The sequence below is a fragment of the Photinus pyralis genome, unplaced genomic scaffold, assembly GCF_008802855.1.
Source record: "Photinus pyralis isolate 1611_PpyrPB1 unplaced genomic scaffold, Ppyr1.3 Ppyr1.4_LG2, whole genome shotgun sequence".
Lineage (NCBI taxonomy): Eukaryota > Metazoa > Arthropoda > Insecta > Coleoptera > Lampyridae > Photinus > Photinus pyralis.
The window spans coordinates 39,138,792-39,156,222 of record NW_022170403.1 but is presented as its reverse complement, the minus strand read 5'-3'; the positions used below and the strand labels follow the sequence as shown (position 1 = coordinate 39,156,222).

Here is a 17,431-nt window from a genome sequence, read left to right as displayed (position 1 = left end):
CATACTAAAATCGATTATCACACAAGCAAAACATATTTTAAATGTAGGAAATGTTAATTAGAGGGCCCCTTAATTCCCGTATTGCTAACATGCCAAGAGTTGCGATCCGCACGAGATGAGCAGGCAACAGATACAGCGAAGAATCGGACTGTGTTAGGTACCTATACTCCACGGAGACAGTTGAACCACTCATACACAGAAACGACCCACTTTTTCTTATAGCTTAAACACCGTTCGGCAGCGGGATACGAATAAACAAGTATAAATTGTGCACAACTCTTGTGCAGATAAAGCGCATTTTTTTAAACCGAAATAGCTCGTCGGTTGCCCCCGACAAGATCTTAATGATGGTGGAGTCAAAACTTCAAACTCGAATTGAGGGTGAATGGGACGTCAGTAGTGGGTACCGACAAAGGGAATGTGGTAGCCCTCGACAAGATCATAATTGTGATGGAGTCAAAATTTCAAACGCGAATCGTGAGTGCACAAGACGTCGGAAGTGGGTGCCGACACAGGAAATGTGGTAGCCTTCGACAAGATCTTATTGATTGGGGAGTTAAAACTGGCTAATAGAGTACTGATCTGCCACACAAAAATGCGCTGAAGTCCCTTCGATCCACACGAGAACTTTGATAATTTTTTACTGTACACTTTACAATTTAAACTTTTCATTTATAAACATATGCAAACACAAGATACAATTTCAAATGCGAACTGTTAAAAATAATAAAAACGAGAGATTATCCAAATAAAGCCAGGACCTACTAGATAACTAGAACATTTTAAAAATTTTATTTTCATTTCGCTAACTACAGAAAATTGATTTTTATTTTTTTTTCTCGTTAACGGTCGGAGATATGAAACAATTACAAGAGACCAAACAGTTTTTTTAAACGTGGTCCAATTAACTTTTGGCAACGAACGTTACATCAATTCCATACCGATCTAGGAAGAATGTTAAAAGTAATATCATAGCATTGAATTTTAATGATCATAGTATATGTGTTATATTGTGGTAATATGAACAAGCTCTTCGGCACGATGTTTCGCACGTTCCAGGGTTTTGTTAGAATCTGTTGTAAATAGACAAAAAAAGGACGTGCATACAAAATAATGATTTGATATTTTCAAAAACTGCGAAACTTATAGCCAATAGCAAAGACTATTATTTTTTTATTTTACTATTATTTATATTATCTAGTAGTAACAAGCAAAGACTATCCAGGAGAGATTTTTGGTATACTGTAGTTACGTCCTCAAACACTACACCGATGTAGGGATGAACCCGGTGCGCACATTAGACGTTTGCGTTCGTCGTTTAAAAATTCAAAGTATACTAACATGCCAATCTAGTGCTCATAAGTCATAACTTTTTCAGAAGCAACAGGTTGAGCTTTTCATGGAGATCGTTACGACCGGATATAATTTCTCATTTATTTGCACCCCTCTATTTCCAGTTGAAGACGTCATTAAGCAATCTTGGCACAGACTAATGCTATTTCCAGAGCTCCCCTCCAAAAGTCAACAACCAAAATGCTTTCAAAATATGAACTTCCCTTTAAAATTGTTTAGTAATAATTTTAAACGGTGGCAAGACACTTGTCGCCTCAATTAATTAAAATGAAACACTTTTAATTTGGCTTCCATCTACGCTGAGCAACAAATGTTTTCCGGCAAGCGTACCTACCGCCTAGATTTGTGCCGGTTCCTAGTGACAAAAAAATACAATCTAATAATAAACCGGTACTTGTAAAATGTAACGGGGTTCTTATCTGAATTAGAATACGGAAGTCTACCTAAATTTAATTTGTTACTCTTCACAACAACGTAAGTAATGCATTGTAATTCACTTTTGCCATTTGCCCCGTATAAAAATTAGGCAACATGTTCAGCTTCTTCAAAAGGGCCAAAAAGGATGTTGACAGCAATGGCATAAATGAAAGCAAGAAAAAGAGCGAAAAGGGAAGTAAAACAAACACTTCTCTAACGAATGCACCTTCAGAAATGTGTAAAAATAAAGTAACACAATCGGCTGTAATTAAAGGTGGGAATATTAACGTCATACCCTGCGTAGCGACGGAATTTGGGTTACGCGAAAATAACGAGGACACATCAGTAGTGAATAGTGACGAAGTGACCGCGAAAATTATTCCTGAAAAAAACGAAAAAATCGATACAAAGACTGATTTATCCGATCAACCGGTGATTAATATGGATGTGAGCCAAAATCTCTCTAATGGAACGTTACATCAAATACCGTCTCAAATTACGTCATACGCAAATGTGGTTAAAAGTGAGCAACGCCGATGCAGTGTTAAGCCCTGCGGACACGGCACCCTGGCGATTGCACCAAAAATTCCCGTCAAACGTGATATCGTGGGCGAAACACCGCCAAGTAGCCCAGATCTGGAAGCGACTGCGAGACATAAATATCGCCGTGTCCATTCATACGAACATTCACCATTAAAACCAGATCCTTCAATTGAGAACTTAAAGGTTTCATTAACAGATCATCCCATTAACAAAGACGAAAAAACCAAAATTAAGCTAACCACGAATTTATCGCATCCGCCGTCAAAAATATCTTCAAATAAAGAGAGCAGTGTTTTGGTAAATGGACATCAAGACGATGCCGCTAAGTACGTTATCAGTAAGACATTCGCATTGCGTACATAGTTTTTCTTTTGCTTATTATTAGAACATTTTAATGATTGATATAAAATTAGCACATCTTATGTACTTGACGTTGTTCAGCACATGTTTCGTCTTAAACGCCTACGTACTTATGCCAATTACGTTTTTATTTTAGGAAAAATTTGATAAATCAAGAGGCGAAATTTCAAAGTCAACTGAATGATTTGTCCAAGCAACTATCCATACGAGATGCGGAAGCGAACAAGCTACGTTTTCAGATGGAAGAATTGCAGAGGGACGTATTTGCTAAATCGGCCGGAATGGATCGTGAGTTTCTTAATTTGTGTGATCATGTGATAAACCTCTGTGTTATGACGGGACCGACAAGAAATCCAAATTCCAACTTTTTAGGGACAAATTATCCAAATAATTTGGATTGTTTTCGTCAAGATATCCAATTTTTATCGACAAATTATCCAAATCCAAATAAAGCGACAAAATATCCAACCAATTTGGAAACTCCGATTTGGATATTTTGTCGGTGATGCGACAAGATATCCAAATATCGAATTTTTGTTAGACAAGAAATCCAAATTTTTTGGACAAAATATCCAAAAAGTTCGGAAATTTTTTGACAACTTATCCAAACTTTTTAGACAAGAAATCCAAAAAAATTGGAAACTTTTCAACAAGATATCCAATTTTCGAATAGATAAAGGTACGCCGCTTTTTAGTGTATTTGATCATTACCTATACGTTTTTTTTTGTTTTTTTTTTATTACCTTTATTTTATAGTGGGCGGAGTGTTAGCAATTTGCTACTCTTCCCACTCAACCCACTATACAATCACAAACAGCCATACCTTACCTGGGATTCGAACCCAGGACCCTTGTAGCCAAAGTTAGAGCTTCTAACGTAAGCTCATCTGAGCTACGCAGGTCGGCGTTTTTAACAGCAGTTGTTTTCAGCGTGAGAGCTTTGTGCTTGTCAAAGTGCTGAGCTTTAAAAGTACTTATTAATTATAATTTTAATCAGGCATGAAGCTTGTGTGGTACGAAAAATTCCGTATCAGCATGTCAGTTTCAGTGTTAAAACACGGCATAGCAATTAGCATTCAGTAAGTTTTTATACAGCGTTTAATAGTGTAGTGTACCTAGTTTAATAATTTCATATTTTGGTAAGTAGCTACAGATACATTGTATAAACTGTGTACTAACGGATTCTAAAGATGTTTATTTCGTCGTTGTTCATTTTGCTGCTATCCTATAACTCATTTATTACTAGGTAAGCACTAATTCTTTGACGCTGTATGAAAACATACTAAATGCTATGGCGTGCTTTAACACTGAAACTGAAATGTTTCGTACTGCACAAGGTCCATACGTGATTACAGGGCTTGAATAAAATTTGGATTTCTTGTCCAAAAAAGTTTGGATATCTTATCAAAATATTTCCGAACTTTTTGGATATTTTGTCCAAAAAATTTGGATTTCTTGTCTAAAAAAATTCGATATTTGGATATCTTGTCGCGCCACCGACAAAATATCCAAATCGGAGTTTCCAAATTGGTTGGATATTTTGTCGCTTTATTTGGATTTGGATAATTTGTCGATAAAAATTGGAAATCTTGACGAAAACAATCCAAATTATTTGGATAATTTGTCCCTAAAAAGTTGGAATTTGGATTTCTTGTCGATCCCGTGTTATGACTAGACTTGCTCTCTTATAATGTAACTTGTCGTACCCATCATATGCTTGTATGCTATCACTTATTTTGGAAGCACTTGATACCAGTAAAACCTAACAGTCGGATGGATATACGGTAGCATGAATTAAACGTGTTCTATTGCTTTGCCTAATTGCTTTGTGTGCGAATAAGAATAAGGACCTAACACTTCTATCTCAAACCAAAAATCGCGCTTTTGGCAGTTTCTTCAAAAAATGGAAAGTGTGGGGCTTCCCACGGAATTTAATTATTTTCCGGGGAATTCTCAAAATTTTTAATTGGAATGATTCATCAAGTAATTTTGTAAAATTTATAAACATCGGTCTTTCTACACCTTGCAAAAAATGGAAGTCGGATAATATGATATATGTCTTGCCAGAAGACAAAGCCAAAAGTAAAAGTGAGAGTGAGAATATTTTTGTTAAACTGCTCTGAGAGTCTTCACTGCCTTTTCGCGTCTTTACATATGAAGACTGTCTCATAAGTAAGTTGCACTATTTTCCTAAATCCGTGTGAAAGGCGGGAAAAGTCTGGGAGTCGCGGGAAATTTACCTCTGATTGTAGTGGCAGCCCTACTGAATTAAAATTTCTGAAAATTTCAATGGGTCTGCCGCGATCGAAGAGCTGTCAGATTGCATCAAATATATAGAGACTCCACTTGCTCCCACCGCCAATTGCAAAAATAAAAATGCGACCAAACATTAGCCATGTGACTTAGTCGTTCGTACTGGTGCCTGAAATCAACATACTGCAAACAACCTGTTTCGAACATCCCGTTGAGAATCTTCTAGAACTGATGGATCCGACTTGGTAGAAATGTGAACAACAATACTACCAACATTATCCCGATACCACCCATTCCAAGTTTGTTTTTTGCATAAGATGGCCGTTCGGTGCTAATTTAACTGACCCACGGACAATAAATTCCAAAAAATCTCTGCACCAATTAACATGTCAACTTCTCCAGGTCAGTGATTTTAGGATCTGCAAGTTTGAGGTGGAATGTTAATTGAGGTTAAATCTTTTGAAGCACTGAGTAGTACAGGGTAGTGCGCTGATGATGTGATTCATTTCCAAACGAGAGACTGTATCCGCATAATTGCTAATTAAACATTTGGATTAGTTATTCTGATTATACCGACTTTTATCGCCATCGCCATTCGCACCCCCGGTTATGGTCTTGCGACAAAAATTTTGGAAATATTCTTACATAACAAGAAAGAGCATGCCCACAGAAATCAGAAAATGTACCCATCTCCTCTGTTTGTGGCTCCTGAGGAAAGAGTTAAATAGGAAATGGAAATTTTTCAAATTTTGGGGGAATTGCTACATTTTGGATCTTCTGTTTATTAGGAAAAAATGCTTGTTTTGGTCCCTACTCCCATTTTTTTCATACACTTAACTGTTTCAACATTTAGAAACAAGTTGTCGTTAATGTCTAGGTCAAGTTTAGATGACAAATTCGGTCGGAATTGGAAACCCTTGTTTTTTTTGCATTAAGTGACTTGTGGCTATTCCAAATTCCTCTCCCTTGTTACTATTGACTTACAAAAGGTGCAAAATCTGTTTAGAGCTTTTCCGCACAATTGAATGCACACAATTCTCTGCTGTGACTGTTCTGAGATTTCAAAGCAATTTTGTACAACTGTAGGTTTATTATAGTGATTTATAAATGTTTCATTAATTGACTATGGAAACCTACGTATTAATTTTATTTTTTAACTCCCCACAACTCATTTACTTTACTTAGGTATTATCAGATGTTTGTTTGCTTTGCATTTAATTAATCTGTCAGGTTGATTTGATCTCCCCCTTATGTGTTTATGATAAGTACAACATTAGGGCAACGTATCTGCTATATTAACCTTTAAATGGGTACTTGTCTGTCTCATGTAGGTCTCCAAACTGAACTTCAAGCTGCCTTAAAGGAATCTGAGAACTTTCGCCAAAGACTGAAACACGTTGAAGATGATCTTGAAAGTTCAACGCAAAAGAATTGTGATTTATCTAGCGAATTGACCCAAAAAACTGGTAAGTATCGCCTTTTTTATTAACACAAGAACTGAAGAACTGCTTGCATTGACTTACAGAGAGATTTCAAACTTTCCAAAGCAACGCGAATACCAAAATTACCGAACTACAGTACACAATTAGAGGTCTTAGAGCAAAAATAGAATCTCTAGAAATACAGTTAGAAGTATTAGAAAAGGAGAAAGAAAATCTGGAGAAGCAAAAGATGGCCCTCATGCAACAGCGGGAAGAAGACAAAAAAACTCTGGATGCGGCGTTAGAAAAGTCAATTCAGGATAAAACTGCAATTGAAGAAAAATGGAAACTCGATTTTGAAAAATTGCGAACAGTGGGTATAGTAAAAGAACAAGAACTCTTAGATGATTTTGAATGGAAATTAAGAGAAATAGAGCAGTCCTGTAAGAAGAGATTACAAGAAAAAGACAAGAAGATCGAGGAACAACTAAAAGAAGTGTTCAAAGACGCGAACAAAAAAGTGGAACAAGCGGAACAGTTAATGAAAGAGGTAAAGTGATATTTCTGTGGTAACATTAATCGACGGTAAGCTTAATTAAAGGTGGAAAATTTGAAATCTTACGAATGTGAAGTGAAGCAACTGAGAGGTTTGACCGAAGAACAGCAAAAGTCGCTAGATGTCGTCTCGCAGCAGCTCCAAGAGATGAAACACACCGAACAGAATTTGAAAGACGAAAGTAAAAAATTGAGGACGATGGTCGATCTCGAAAAGGAAAACTTGCAACACATGCAAAGAATGCACAACAGAGAAATTGTTGACAAGGAGAAGGCATTAAAAGAAAAACTAGCAGAACAAAAGACTGCCATTGCCATTTATTGGGAGGAGAGATTACTTCAAGAGTGTAGAAGACTGAAATCAGAGTTAGATCAATTACATTACGAAGAACGATTTGCGGCAATTGAGGCGATGAAATCCGAACATGAATCTGACATTGAAGATTTGAAAGAGGGATACGAAAAGCGAATTCTTGAATACGTTCGTGAGGTAAGTATGCGCTTTATTTTGTCAACTTATCGATAATATAAGTATCTCTCCAGGTGAATTATTTGAAAACATCACTTACTGAAAAGGACGAGTATTATAAGAAACAAATTGAAAGAATCCAATCAAATACCGATCGTGACATAATGGAACTTCGGCGAGTGATGGACAAAATCGACATGAGCCACCATGAACGATTTGAAAAGTTAGTTCAACAGCACGAAGAAGAAATAGGTATGCTACACTTATACGTGAAATATAAAGTCACGAAACTGGCTTACAGATAAAATTAATTCTGAGCATGAAAAGCAAATGAAAGACGCCGAAAGCAGTTGGCATATACAATTAAGTTCAATGAGGACTACTATTGAGTTAGTGAAAGAACAAATGGAACACGAATCGCAAGAAAAAATTCAAAGCCTGATCGACCAACACCGAGCAGAATTGGGTACGTAGTTAATGAGCATTTCTTTCGGATATGTCACTTACATTTATAGATGCCCAATGGGAGAATTTAATTCGTCAAAAAAATGAAGCCATAATACTAGTCGAAGAGGAATACGTAACTAAGCTAAAAACTTTAGAAGATCAATTTTACACCCAACAAAAGTCCCATCAGTCCCGCGAGGTAGAATTACTCAAGGCGATTGATTCGCTTAAGAACGAAATTATCAGCAAAAATTCTGCCATTGAAGACTTACAAAGCAACGTTGATACTTTGGAGGGTGGAATTCAAGTTTTACGTCAGGAAATGGCATATAATGGAGAAACTGCCAATAAGATTAAAATGGAAGCAGATTATAAAATCAGGTTGGTATCATTTGTAGTATGAGTGAGTGAATCAAAAGGGTCATATTCTTTATTTGTAACATTATTTTCATTTGCACCTTTCTTTTAGTAGAATATAAAATGCCCATCGATTGTTGTAACGCTTATACTGCAGTACCATACTGTTAGGTTCTACTGTGCATGTAAATAGTACTTACCTATGAGTTTTACCTAACTTGAATTGCAAATTCGAGAACGCTTATCAGTAGTTTTCCAATGCTTTAAATGTAAAGTAATGGAAGTAATAACTAATGTTGATCCACTTATTTATTTCAATCATTGAGTAATTAATAATAGTCACTCAACGTTTCAACACAATAGAAGGTTATGATAGAAATAGAAGTTCAATCGTAACGTAATTCGTTCAATTACTCACAGGGGCAGAACTTCAGCGAAGTCCGTAGTGGTTCTCCAACTACGATTAAAAATTCATAACGCATACTACTTGTCAATAGAAATGGTTATTTGAGCTCCAGTTGCACTCTGGACTTTCTTGGGGAAATTGTTAGAATCGGTACTTATTTTCAACTTAACTCTTAACTACCAAAATTTCAGAAACGTTCATATCAAACTGTTTATTAGGTATAGTTATTATAATGACGGAGAAATTCATTTTTTGTAATCGATATTTTCAATGTTTTATGACGGCTTCTTGTCAAACTCAATTTTTAAAACGAAAATTTTAATAAAAATATTAATCTGCAAAACTCAATTAACCTTCCTATGCGATTTGGAACAGGAACACCCTGTATGTTCTCCATTCTAATGGTAGTTCGTTGACAACATGCTGTGTGCACTGATCCGTAGGCCAGAAAGACCGTACACAAAACACCAAAACAAAAACCTAGCTAGCTCTTTCCCTTTTATTTATTACGACGGCACAAAACTTCTCTCCAGCACAGAGGAGAGATTCAACTCTGCTCTCAGTTAACCTGTTACCTTCTAACAGATAGTGAGTCAGACCAAATACCTTAAACTCCAAACTGAACTTCAAAATTTTGAATAATTAAAATGGACCTTGGGCAAGCATCCAATAAAAACAACCGGTAAATTAGAAAAGACGTTGTTGTGAATAACACACGGAAATTAATGATGAAGATTACAAAAGTGGGATTTAATCCTAACACACAAAAGGAAAATGGTACAATAACACAAACAGTTATTACAAATAAACTAAAATTATGACTTAACTACTTGTCCGGGAATTGTAATATCCAAATAAAAGGTATCCGTACACCGTACACAAAAACAATTACAGTTTTCAATGAACACATTTTACACTAACGACCGGGTAATCGCAGCATCTTCTCCTCGGAGAGACAAGGACGTTCCAATAAAAAACTCAACTTCAAACTGAGTTAAAAACAACATTGGTCCGTTAGTTTCATTTTTTATCTTATTATATCCTGCAATTTTTCTCAGATGACTCATAGCTTGTATTATCAAGTAGAAACTGCAGATCATTATCTTTCAACCTTACTGATGTGATCAGATGACACTCATCTTATCTATTTCTATATATAACCTTGTTTAAATTGTGTACATATTTGATATATCTCTTCTCTCGCAATTTTCTCTGGTAAAATTCTTATTTATTAGTAGACATCTTTTGTTTTTGTTAATTTTTTTAACGTTTTGAATAGGTTGATCAATTGTATGGATAGGCTTTCCATATTTAATTTTATGTGTTTTCTACTTCTGTATGAATACTTATTACACGATAAGTCAATACACAGCGCATAAAAATTAAGTTTTGTATCAAAAATTTAGAAATTCTCAAAGCAAACATTTTTCCAGATAAACCAAAGGTTTAAAATGCTTCGTTTGGGGGCTAGATCCAATCAAGTCTCAACATGAACATTTATTATTTTTAAAGTCTTCTACAAATTTTTGTAATCCTTGAAAAACGCATTACTAATTCATTTTCACCCCTATTTGGGACCAAGGATACGGGATGGATAATTCTATGTAGCTGCAGTATAGTTCTTACGAGAGCTCACGTGACACCGGTCGTAGCAAGAGTCATTTTGGTGGTCTTTGGCGGTAGTTACTTTTCGGAAGTGTAGCACGGTATCGTGAAGGGGAATTTTCCTTGCGAACGAAGATATTGTGGCCATTTTTTTATTTTATTTATTTATTACCCCCCCTTGTCCTGGGCCCTCAACAGGCTTGCGTCCAATTACAGAGTGACCCGCATGATGCTTTTTAGAGGTGTCTCTGCAGAATACCTTAAGTTGTTCTATACTACTCCGGTATTTACCTGACGAATTAGGAAAACTGCAGGAAAACCTAAGCCTATTTTCATAGGACGAATCTTCTAAGATCAAGTACTTCGGCGAGAAGGAGGGGGGTAATTTTCTTGGGGAGTGTCCGGAGTTTTCATGGAGCAAAGTAATCCCCGCCATAAATGTTTTGCCCGCGAAGAGGACGAACTTTCCGGGGGCGAATCGGACGAGGACGAATCTTCCATGGGAAATTTTTTCGGGCGCACCTTACAATGGCACTTTTCTTTGAAGCCCCATGGTAGCGGGTGATTAGGTAACAGGTTCACAATGAGGATTGACAATTCCTTTTTTGATAAAATATTTACTTCCTAAATGAACTTGAAAATATGTTTCGCAAAATAACTCCGGGCTAGCTCTTGACATAAATTTTACGGTATCGCATTTTTTCTCATTTTTATTTTGATGAAAAAAATGAAATAGTAAAATGGTTTCAATTTACATTTCTCTCATTTCCTAATTCTAGTTTTCGCTATAAATTTCCGAATAACTAGTGCGTGGGCACTGTCCTTAATGCCCTACATAACAACAATATAGGGCACAATTTTTTATAGCCAAATTATCTTATAAATAATCCTATGAGTTTGGAGATTTTCTAGCTTGAATTTTGAACGAACTAACGTTAAATGATTTTTTCTATGAAATGCAATTTTGATAGATGCATAAATTTAAAAAAAAAGGCATGCAATACAAACGGCTTCAAAATTGCCCAGAGGTTGATATCTTTAAGAAAACACAGATCCATTTTCTCTTGATAATTTTTCAATCTTAAAGATATATAGCACTTAATTTTTTACATAAATAAATGAATATCACTGAACCTCGTAAAAAGAATGTCCTCCTACATATGAAACAAGCTCGGTCAGCCCTCCTTACATCAACAATATTTCGGGAAAATCAAATAGAGTACGACCACAGCTTCGCCACTAGCATATCTGCATTTGAGGGAACTCTGCTTCCTGGTGATAGCCTCTCCCCCTTCGTTACATTCGTTTCCGATGTCTCCATCCTTTGATCTAATTTCCATCTTTCTTGTTGTCCTCTTCCTGCCTCATTTTCTGTCTCTTCCTCCTCCTCCTCCTCTTGACCGCTTGTACTTTCGTCTGATTCTTCCTCCACCTCCAGTACTCGTCTGCTTTCTTTCTTCATTTTGTGTTTATCTCTGCTCCACTCTTCCCATCTCTCTATGGAAATCCTGAGACCGCCACCGCACCGCAGTATACTGGATATGGTCTTTGTACTTCCTTTTTATATGCCCCCAATATCTCAGCTGCCTCATCTTCAGTCTCCTGATGGTGATCATTTTTCCTCCTAGTTATTCCCTTATCTGCTTTCTTGTGAGGTCGCTGTATTCCATCAGTATCCTTAATGCCTTCCGTTCCGCCATCCTCATTGTTTGTCTGTTGCTCTTTGTTAGCGCTGAGGTGTTCACTCCGTATAAGATTATCGGAACTTGTCACCAGTTCTCCTACTATTTCAACCGATTTCATCCTTGCTTCTAGTGTAATAAACTGACACATTCAACTAACTCGCTTCTATGTATTAATTTATCCAACCGGTGAAGTTCTCGGATGGAATTTTTTCCCCGTAAACTGACGTCATCACTCTTCCTAACCTGGAGCACAATACACAAATCTCTGTTCACTTCTACCTGCACGGTAAACAAACCCGTTATTCAAAACAAATATTTTTTTCACTTTTTCTTTGCAACTGCAAAATGGATGCTTCCGCTATCAAAGAGCCGCATTCTTTCCCGGATTATTCCCCCATATTCCCCTCCCCCCCCCCCCCCCAGAATCTCGCCGAGACCAATTTATTATATAAAAAGTAACATTTTTTTATTATCTGAAAAATGCGATGTTGTTTTGCTTTTTTTTTAATTCCACATTTGGATGCAGTAGACAAAACCTCACAATTTAATCTCTCCAACTAAGTAAGTTAGCAATAGTAGTTAATTTGAAATAGACTGTATACAGTTCACTGACTTATAGAAAAAAACGACCGCTAATTCCACCAACTACTTACAGACTTTGCAATTCCACCAAATTTATTTATTTATATTTTACTAAATGTACAGGGTGTTTCATGTTTCATTTTAAGCAGAAAGTTCTTCAAAAGATGTGGTCAATTCTCAAAGTTAACTGAGATACAGCCAATTAAAAATACCATTTATTATTTTTTTGAATAACTTATAACCACAAATGTCACGTAAACAACCTGTGTGGGTACTGTTTCTTTTACCGCAGTGTGTAACCAAACTTATCATTATTACTATGTTTCTTATCATCACATCACTAATACAACTTTTTCATTATGTAGATGTACTAACGGACTAGTAAACAATTTCGTTTTCCTTTCACTGGTTCACCCTTCACTGACTTGGTTCCTTTCCGACTCCTGGTTCCTATTCATAATAGCAATACTGACTTCTTTATCATTTTTAATGCACGATTAAAAAACTATCATTTGCATGATTTTGAAATGGATTGTTTTAATTTTATATTTTTTTTATTCTTTTTCACTACGAAATTTTAGTTAAAATTAGATTAGATAATGCAAAAAATTAGCTAGTTATCCTTTCACCTATTTTTTACTTTTCCTTTCTCCTTTTAAAGAGGACTGCACGAAGAAATCACAAAGTTGCAAAATAAACACACACAAGAACTAGAAGAACAGAAAGCTACATTTCAGAATACAGAAAAGGATCTGAAGGCAAAGATTGATCATTTGGAACGGAAATGCCAATGCGTTACTAAACTGTAAGTACTCTCAAAACAGTTTATTTTGTTCAAAATTGACATTTTGAAAGTTTGTGTACGAGGAATAAGATATTATAACTCATAAGGAGATTACAAACTATCTGAATTATGCAACTCTGATTTTTTCTCAGATTTGAAGAGATAAGATCAAGATATGAAAGAAGAGAATCCAGACAAGAAGATTTGAATGTAATGTCCGATCTACGGCAAGTAATAGCGGAGCAGGAAAAAGACTTGGCGTGCTTGACCGAAGAGAAACGCTACTTTCAAATGAAATTAATGACGTTGGAGCAAATTTTAAGTACCTCGAACATCGGCAATGTACCTGGACAGTTATGCAGTTCGATTAGCAATCAAATTAGTGTTCCGGCAACTATTCCCGAATGTGAAGATGATTTTGAAGACGCCGTTGCTTAATTCTCAAACGAAAACTAGACAGAATTCGAAAACCTTGTTACAATCAAACGAATCAGAATGGATCAGGACGTATAAAGGCTTAGAGCTTCATTTTGCATAACCAACTTTGTGATTATTTTGTAATATGGAAACCACAAGTTACGTAGGTACGTTTTTTTATTTGTTAATATAAACTTTATGTAATATGGTCTTTTCATTGACTTTTTGTCCATTGAAGCAAACCCAAATCTGGCACATTTTTTTTTCCGAAGTTTCCCCAGATAGAAATTAGTTAACAAAGTTAACAAATTCGTAGACCGGCGTCGTGAATTGACCATACGAGCCAAAAAAAATAAACAAGGCCCTTTTGACATCTTCATTAGTTGTGAACCGAACTGCACGGAATTCAAAATAGGCATAGCCGGCACCATATATGATGGGGATATCCAAAACCATAAAAGATGCGACGATGGTCAAATTCGAGAAAAATTACTTCCGAAGATGTGCCAAAAAACCGCAGTTGGTCGATTTCGTTTTTATTTTTTTCTGATGATATTTGAACCGATACAAAATAACAAAAAACACATTCTTGTTTCCACGTCTTGAACTCTATAAGACAGCGCTGAGAGATTTTCAATACAATGTTTCGTATAAGAGAAATCATCATCAAATTTTTTTCATATGGTCCGTAAAAAAGTACACACTGGTATTGAGTAGCATTTTTTATTACAAATACAACGACGTACAGTACACACACAAACAAAGTTGAAAACTGTTCGTTTCAACAGGGTGGTGCACCCGTGGACGACGCCCGACTCTTTAATTGCGTAACTTTTTCATAATCTTTTATGGTTTCGGAGATTCCCATGATGGACATCCTTATCTTGGACACAGTGTATATACCCCATTTCAATTTCATGCAATTCAATTCATAAATGGCGGAATTTTGAATTTTGAACGTCAATTTGTGAACCTCCGCTGAAAAGTGCACACAAGAAACAGAAGAGAACAATTTTCTTATTGCATCCACATATCCATTCGTTTCTTTTATTTATTTAATTATTTATTTATTTAGTTATCCCTTTCTTGTTCTAGGCGCTCAGAAGGCTTGCGCCCAATTATAGAGTGACCCGCATAATAATTTTTGAGAGGTGTCCCTGCAGAAGGTCTTAAGATGTTCTATACTTACTACTCCGGAATTTACCTTACGAATTAGGAAAACTGCAGGAAAACTACACTTCAGGATTAAATTATCTTTTTTTACTACAACTTGAGCTTTCTTTTTCTATCCTAAATATCTGGTAATGAACGCCCGTCTTGTTTTAATTTAATTTTTTCTTCGTAGGTGTGACTTATAAATTATTTAACATTTAATAAATTAACACAGTCCTCGTGTGAAACCGAAGGGACTTCCGCGCATTTTTGTGTGGCATATCAGTATTCTATTAGCCAGTGTTGACTCCACCATCAATAAAAGATCTTGTCGAAGGCTACCACATTCCCTTTGTCGGTATCAACTTCCGACATCTCGTTCACCCGCAATTTGCGTTTTTAGTGTTGTCTCCATCATCAGTAAGATCTTGTAGGGGGCAACCACTTTCCCTTGTCTGTACCCACTTCCGACGTTCCGTTCACCCGAAATTCGCGTTTGAACTTTTGGCCCCATCACCGGATACATTTCGTCGAAGAAGACTTTCCTGTGTCGGTACGTTTTTGGGATCTTCAACCGCCCTGTGTAATGACTGTTGATATAAATACACTATCCTAACTCATATGCCGCACTCACAAAAAATGCAAGTCACGAGTGGGATGTCAAATTACCTAATGACGGTTAAAAATGCACTTACTGTAATGAAATCAGTTTGCTGTGCTTCTTCGTCGCCCGCCCCAATTTTATTTAGGAGCCACATTCTTAGTCTATATACAATGTATTACCAGCCTGCTTGAAGTTTTAGTCATTTATTAATACCACAACACTCCTAACGATTAACTTTCTTAAAAAACATTTTTTTAATGTTTCAAAACCTACTCACGGGTGTTGCCGCGTAACACAACTATAAATTATGAGTAACGGAGGAATATAGACCATAGCAGTTATCAATTAGCAAAAACCCGAAGTCTCTAAGTGACCTAGGGGCTGAGATCTCGACGGAAATTTGAGCGTATAAGTGTTACTTCAACTTCGTTATGTTGAGCTAAAAAATGGTACGTAAAACGAAATAAAATACATACACCTATTGATTTGATATCAGAATATTCCAATGTGGAATCTTCTCCAAGGTTACAAGATGATGAAGTATTATTGGTAGTGTCTTCAAACAAGCGAACCTTTGGAGATATAAATATTTCCGAGGACATACAAGGCGAATAACCGATTTTAAATTAACCTCCTCATCAGTTACCCAGATAACATTCGATATTCTTAATGCTAGAAGGTTGAGAATATTCCAAATATCCATAAAATGTTCTATGAGCGTATGCATTCGTTTGACATATTCCATGGGTATTCAGCAGCTAATATGCTAAGAACACACCAATCATATTCATAATATTCCTGGATTATTCGGATTCCGTTACATAATTTCCTGGATGTACGGAGAATGCTCGTTTTGGCACAGTCATCATCGGCTCCTAGCCAGGGAGTGGCCACGTGCAGCTGAACCCCACCTAGAACGTGGTCTTGCCCCCACTGAAGATTGTGGTTAATGGTTCCTTTACAAAATATAAAGCACAAATGTACCCAACTCAACACACTACTTACAAATTAAAATGAGACATTTTTTTAGTAAGGCATATGTACTCTTATATGCATTTAAGAGTTGTTCGATATATAAGTCTTTTGCAAAAAATTCTTAATCCCCACCTAGAAAAGTACTTGCCACCCCGACTGCTTCATTCTAGTTATGGGTCTAGGTATATTACAGAAATATTCAATGTGATCTGGGTAGCAGTAGGTCATCTGTCATTTGTAATTTTGATGTGATATTTGTAACGATTCAAAAATGCTTCTTTATAACCATTTAGATATCACAAAATGAAGTTAATAATCAATAAAATAACAGCGCTATATAGGCTTTGTAATTTTCATAAAAATAAAAGGTAACATAGGGAGTTGAAATAGAGGATTCTTATCTTGGAAATTGCCGAATTTTATCCATTTCTACCCCTAAAATGAATTTGATTACATTTTAATTAAATGCCATTCACATCACAGAAGTCCTCGCATAATGTAAAGTAGGTACCTAGCTTACGCACTACACCCATTTTTTCAATCCTCTGACTAATTTCAAAGGTGGAAATCGATAAACTTCCGAGATTGCCAATATAAAAAGTACCCTAATATCCTAAAATATAGATAGCCGACCAACCAAGACAAACGTTGTCAGACGTCACCCACTGAAGCCCATTCGAAAAATTCAACTCATTTCATCCTTTCTTATGGAGAAAGACATTGAAGTATCCTAATGTATTCTTCGATCTATCTCTATTTGGGAGTATAAATAATTTTCCAAATATTTTGTAAAAGATTTGGGAACCACGATGTTTTTCATTATTGCTATATATCGTAAAACCTGTATAAATATGTTATGCCTTTAGAAGTAAGTTTATTAAATTTTAATCGACTTAAACCGACATTAATATCACAACGTCTATTTAGGTGTTACAGTCCCAGTCAACACGTAACTCTCAGTTACATAACTGAAAGAGCTCTAATAAGTAACATTGATATGTTACAGTTGTAACTGAAATGATATGTAACTGAAAGGGCTCTAAAAGG

The 17,431-nt window shown here is 36.0% G+C and overlaps 1 protein-coding gene across 1 annotated transcript; it reads left to right on the top strand.

The window, feature by feature from the left end:
* Positions 1–1,590: 1,590 nt before the first annotated feature.
* LOC116163094 (trichohyalin-like) lies at positions 1,591–13,820 on the top strand. Its single transcript, XM_031476937.1, has 10 exons — positions 1,591–2,639; positions 2,810–2,961; positions 6,257–6,391; positions 6,451–6,896; positions 6,948–7,391; positions 7,445–7,622; positions 7,672–7,836; positions 7,886–8,198; positions 13,114–13,257; positions 13,389–13,820. The coding sequence occupies exons 1-10, from the start codon at positions 1,885–1,887 to the stop codon at positions 13,672–13,674; spliced, it is 3,018 nt and encodes a 1,005-aa protein (XP_031332797.1). The 5' UTR covers positions 1,591–1,884; the 3' UTR covers positions 13,675–13,820.
* Positions 13,821–17,431: the final 3,611 nt, after the last annotated feature.